A 6245-nucleotide genomic window follows, 5' to 3' on the forward strand; every position below is an offset into this window, starting at 1 on the left:
TTTACTGTTGGGAAATAGGACTTCGTTCTATAGAATTTATGACGGCCGGCGGCACCCTTTCAAGTTTCGCCAGATGCTGTGCAGATTGTGTTGATCTGAGATGTGGTGATTTCAACTTGAACTCATGATTTGTCATGATTTCCCAACCTGAAACAGGTCCGATCACGGAGGAGTGAGGAGGATGCTGAGCCGAATCCTGGAGAAGGTGGACTCTTCACGGGGACAGAGGGGACTGCACCTCCACTAGATGCTGAAATATCAGAAAAGTGAGCTTTTATGTGCATTTCACCAGTAAACTTTTCACTTTATGTAACCCAGTACCTCTTCACAAGAGGCTGTGCAAAGTTGCTCCATAGCAAATGGCTCGAGACAGTGGGAGAGCCTCTAGTTTTCTTCAGCGGGCATGCGGGACTGCGGTGTAGATTCATTTAAAACCATGTATTAATGTGGACATAAAAGCTGGCACTTTGGCAGGATTAATGAAAACTGAGCAGAAAAATAATCATCATAAAAAATGAACAATGAGCGGCATAAACCTTGTAAGGCACTTTGGAGCCATTTACCATTTAGAAAATAAAGTCAACAAAGAGCAGAAATGCTGCAGCTTAATTAAAAGCAGGACCACTCTGGAATGAGAGACACGCAGTGAAGTCTTTACTGCATTAGCAACCCTGTATCCTTAAAAAGCCACTGGAGGTTGAGGTTGGAGAAGCGGCTTGTGATCGGAGGGTCAACGGTTCGATTCCCCCACTGGACAGGCAGGAAAAATTTGGGTGTGGTAGAGTGATTAATGCGATAAAATCCCCCCCCCCCCTTCATTAGCCGGCTGATGTGCCCTTGAGCAAGGCACTTAACCCCCCAATATGCTCCCTGGGCGCTTGATGCTGCCCACTGCTCCTGTGTGTGTTTCACTGCATGTAATTTGCCGGGTGTTGCATGTGTGTGTTCAGATAAGGATGAGTCAAATGCAGAAGACAAATTCAGTATGTGTATGTAAAAATATATATACTGTCAATAAAGCTGATTCTTCTTCTTCTTCTTCTTAAGATGTACCTGAAATAACCCTGATGATGTCATCAAATGCGTAAAATCTGGACATCATTGAAAAAGGGCGGCATATAGTCAGCAGAGCAGACATAATGAAGGGGGGGTGGTGGTATCCAGTGTTGTTAGAGCTTGACCCCAACAGTCAGGATTATTTAGCCTCTGATGCTTAAATTTTGACCATCCTTTTGCCATCCAGCTTCTGATGCTGAGGTGTTAAAAGTCAACCACACAACTGCTGAGTGTCTGAACATCAGCCAGTGTGAAGTTTGGTGTCTAACACTTTTCTGTCTGTCCATTCACAGAAACAAGCTGAACGTCATTGAAACAGTGTAACGTCTCTGCCCTTCAGTGTTCTTCAGCGTAATTGGTGAGATTTTTCACATCACGATAAATTAGAACTATAAGTTTTGAAACTAAAGAAAATCTCGTTTGAATCCTTGCCTGATGCTGAACTCTAAAACCTCTGCCCACTCTTTTCCCTCGAAGGGCTCTACTCTTTTCTCCTGTCTTTGTCCAGAGATAATGAAAGACAAACATGAAGCCGAATTCCATAATGAGATCTCAGAGGTAAAAACCTGTTTCTGACTGCTCTCCAGAATGACAGTGGCAGATCCACGACTGTCATGAATGTTCTGGTTAAACCACTCCTCCTGCTACCTTATGGATAAGCTTGCCTTTCTTGTAAGACTGCATAACCCAATGCTTTTGGAAAAAACTGTGAGATTTTAACAGAGAAAAAGCCCCCATATCGCCACCCCTCCCACCTCCTCCAACTGGATCCTCTGGCTCCAGCAAATCGTCCATCAGAACCTGCTGCATCATGAACTCTTTGGGGAAAACTTGGCTTCTCCCTCAACACGTCGCTACTGTCTGCCTGTGTTTTTTGGGCCAAGCCAGTTTATCTTCACACGGCAAAGCAGAGAGTGACTGACACTGGTTATCTCTCGTATGAACTGAGGCATGAAATACTACCTCCGGTGACCCTCATGTTAACCACATCCTCAACAGCTCTTAGTCTGGGGTTTTCCCGATGAATATAATGTTTAACATTGTAGTTCCAAGGTGTAGTCATGTTGTCTGGTTTGGCATGTACCCACGGGGGTGTATGATGTATTTATTTATTTGTGGCGGCCCTGAGCTGCTACTGTTGATACCGCTGAAATGTTTGATGCGACCATTTAAGAGCACCTCTACTAATGAGTTACATTTAAATTTAATCTGCATACTAACACTTCATAAACCCAGAAAAACACGTTCCTATGATGTTGTTTCGGTGTATATGACGCGAGTGATTTAGGTTGTGTGAATGCATTGCGTGGAAAAAAAAAAACACATATTAACTAAATATGCTGCTTTGACTAACTTACATTTCGACCATTGACATCTGCAGTGACATTCTGGTAATGCGTATCAGGGATGACTCCCGTGGACCCAGGATTTTCTTTAAAAAAACTAATGAAATCAATGCGAAGGTGTCAGACACACGTGAGAGACGGCCATGGGTCTCCCATAGTAAACGTTAGCTCAACAATGCCTTTCTTTTTTGTACTTATCTCACCTTTATGTTTGCACGGCAGATACAGTCAGGGGAGAGAGTTCTGAACAGTCCTTTCTCCATGAAAGGAAAAGAAACTAAATCACTAAAACAGAGAACTTGTGAACAGGAAAAGATTGAATATGCAAATGTTGTTCATGATATTAAAAAAAGCTATCAAATCTTTATTATTCCCTGTACGACCAAACTATGCTCGCAGATCAGCCCCTCCTGTCTTAGACCGTTTACTCCTGTGGTGTTATCTGTCCTTTCTGACTTTGCCTTTGTCTCGTATCAGTGTTGTGCTTGCATAATAAAACCTGTAATACACAATGTGACAAAGCTAGTTAGTGCATTTATCAAGACCCAAATGCAAATGAAATGCAAACAGATGATACCACTGTTATGGAGCTCACCACATTGGCCATGCCATGTAGACCTAAATATCAGTTTTGCCTTAAAGTTGCGCCATAATACACTGTGAAAGGAAGTGCACTGTCATCTCCTTCACTTACTGAACTGTCATACAATGGGTGCAACTTTTCAAAGTTGTTGTTCTTTTTTTTTCTTAAGAAGCGTGGAGGGTTTTAGAGTTGGTTCTCTCCGATTCACAAAAATCCATCCGAAGGGCTAGAAATCATTTTACTGGTAGTAAAATCCAAACAGTTGATGTGAGATCTTGCACATATCTACACTTGTTGCAGCAATTGCAAAAGCCCTGAGGCTCATTCCACTGTTAAATCAATGTGGTCCTCCCCGCCTCCTTTCCTTTGTGCACTCTCAGCTCTGATAAGTTGGGAGATGCTCCCTGTCTCAGCAATAACAGATCTTATCAGAGCTGCGAGGAAAGAAGGGTTTAAAAACATCCAAACAAGGGTTGACTCACGCAGAGCTTTGCCCACACGCGAAGCAAATTAGATCAATAATGGATTATAAGGCATTAAGATCATCATCTAAAGTATTAATGACAATCAGTGAAGAGGAAGGGGTGTGAACAGGGCATGCTGGCTGTGACCTTTCCCATCAGGCTGCCCTGACAACAACAAAGTGGCAGGACACAAGCGTCGGTTTCTGTCTCTAGCTGGAGTATTTCTATCATGTTTGTGGTCTTACATTGTACCGTGTCCATTCTTGGTTTCGTGCCTTGTTTGATTAGTGTGATTGACTCTACCTGTATACATGTCAAAAGCCTGTCTATATTTGTGTGTGGTAGCGGAAAGTGGAGAGATCGTTACAGATTAGAATAATCTCACCACACTAACCCAATAGATATAATCCCCAGTTTCTCAAATTGTGTTTTGTTTCTTTGTTTTTTAAATGAACTCAAAAGCAGTTTAGTTGGCTTGACCTGTGCCCAGTTATGATTCAGACAGTCTTCTGGTTCAATAAGTGAAAACTCTATCATCAGAATAAACTGCGGTGGTTGTGACATTTCGCACATTCCATTTTAGCCTTTGTAACCTTTAGGAAACACTTCAACTGGTAACTCTGCTTATTTTATGTGTATTTGGGACTATATGTTGGGAAATGTTCTTCTAGGAGACGAGAGTATATTGTGCAAAATTGAATCTGTGTTTGAAAAAAGTATACCACATTGGTGTTCATATAGTTCAAAGCAACAGTACCTTTCAGCATCAATAGCTGGTATTCTTTGGTGTGGTAAAGTATTGTTTGTCGTGCTGAACTGAAAGATCTTTTTTTGTCATTCAAAAATGCATTTTTGAAGAACGCTCTTTATTATTCTCCCTATTGATGGCGACTTACATGTGCCATATTCTCAATGGCACTTTTAGAGCTGAGTCTGTGTTAGAAAAAGTATACCACATTGGTGTTCATATAGTCCACAGCATCAGTGCTTATGAATATCTGAAATTAGTTGTGTGGTAAAGTACTGCTTTTTAAAGCTTTTAGCCAAATGTTTCTATTCAAAAATGCATTTTTGAACAATATTGGAGCATACTATCTATGGAACATTAGACCTGAGACTTTCTCTTCTATCACCTTTAGGGTTTCGCTTGTCTACATGAAGACCATTACATGCAGTGCCCAGTATTCTGTCAGAGACACAGGCTAGTCTAGCCCCAAATGAAAAAAAAAAAAAATATATATATATATATATATAGTCTACAAATATCGAATATGAGCTGCAACAGGTCTAAGCTGTGAACAAAAAATTCCCCAAAAAAAGAAAAATAATAATAATAATAATAACATGGTGTCCCATTTTCCTGTCTTTGCGAGAGCCTCGAACAGTGTGTCTGATGCATGGAGGCCAGAAACTGATTTCTGATGCAATTTCATGCATTCATTGAGAGAATGATCGCCCTTAAATACTGTTCCATTGTGGGCTGTTACGTGGTTGGAGAGTGAGCGGAGCTGCATCCTGATCAGTGCTTTCGGGCTTGAGTGATCCAGTCCATCCCAGTTCAGTGGGTGAATCAAATGGCTCAAGGCAGGAAATAAGTCTGGGTGCCAAAAAGCAAATGTAATTATTGCCCAGTTGCTATTCTGGGTGAAATCTCTACTGTATTCTGTATTTTTGTATAAATGTAAAGAAACATATATGAGATATAAATAAAGTACATGTATCCAACTGTTAATTGTTTGTTGTTTTTCAGGAATTTTAACCAAGCTTTTTCTTTTTAATGCAGGCTTATCAGCAGGGAATCAGTCTCAGGAGGCACTCAGTTTGCAAACATTGGCTTTGGGTGAAATAGTTTAGGTTGAAGAGTGAAGAGTGCAATTATCCACTTACCCACACCCAAAGAAAGCTACAGGTTTCAGGCTGAACGTTCGTAGCCACTTCAATGTAAAACAACAAGTGGAAGCCTGACATTAAGAGGAAAAAAAACATAAACAGTTTGCATTTTTAAAAATGCTTCTGAAATTCCATATTTAAGGCCTCTGAATAACCTTTTTTTCACTTGACTGCTTTTTTAGATAATAGTTTTTTTTTCTTCAGCTGTTTTTGCAAATTGAATTCACTAAATCACACTGAGCTCCGAGGATAACTATAACTGCTTAGAATAATATGTTATGTGTCAGGTTGAGAAGTTAATGCAGACAAAATGTTGAGAATTAAAAGCTAATAAATCATCTTTTGCCTTTCATCTCTCCCAGAAGAGCCTTTTTTCTTACCTCAGTCATGACCATAGAATAGAATAGAATAGAATAGAATCTTTATTTGTCTGACACCAAAAAGTAACAGAAATTTGTCTTCGACAGGACTCAACATCATCACTACGCACACATACAAGACATTCAAAGACCTAAGATCACATAAACCTGAACTAAAATCACACACTTTGCTACTTAAAAGGACCATTAGTAAAATCATTATCGGGTTATAGAGATTCCTTTTCTGTTGAGGGCTGTGATTGCAGTTGGAATGAATGATTTTTTATAGATTTTTTTATAGATTTCAACCATTGTTGAATCACACCAGAGGGATTACTGGCCTTCAGCCTTCTGTCAGAATGGTGCCAGTATCTCACAGTTCAGCACAACCTCAAGTATGTTTTGGTTTTTACACAACATTTGACATGTTCAACATAAACACATAAACTTATCTTAGTTTTCATGAATATGTTTTTCCGTTGAGCAAAAAAGAAGGAATTTTATATCCGTAATGATCAAAGGGCTGAAATGCCTGTTGATTGCGATA

At 40.1% G+C, this 6245-nt stretch overlaps 1 protein-coding gene across 1 annotated transcript in view; it reads left to right on the forward strand.

The window, feature by feature from the left end:
• Window positions 1-5174, forward strand: part of kitlga (kit ligand a) — a 29145-nt gene extending 23971 nt beyond the window's left edge. Inside the window, exons 9-11 of the mRNA XM_046394282.1 lie at window positions 157-266; window positions 1350-1414; window positions 1534-5174. Coding sequence (XP_046250238.1) covers window positions 157-266; window positions 1350-1380 — 141 coding nt within the window. The 3' untranslated portion in view covers window positions 1381-1414; window positions 1534-5174. The remainder of the gene's footprint in view (window positions 1-156; window positions 267-1349; window positions 1415-1533) is intronic.
• The last annotated feature ends 1071 nt before the right edge of the window (window positions 5175-6245 follow it).

The sequence above is a fragment of the Scatophagus argus genome, chromosome 7 (genome assembly GCF_020382885.2).
Source record: "Scatophagus argus isolate fScaArg1 chromosome 7, fScaArg1.pri, whole genome shotgun sequence".
Taxonomy (NCBI): domain Eukaryota; kingdom Metazoa; phylum Chordata; class Actinopteri; family Scatophagidae; genus Scatophagus; species Scatophagus argus.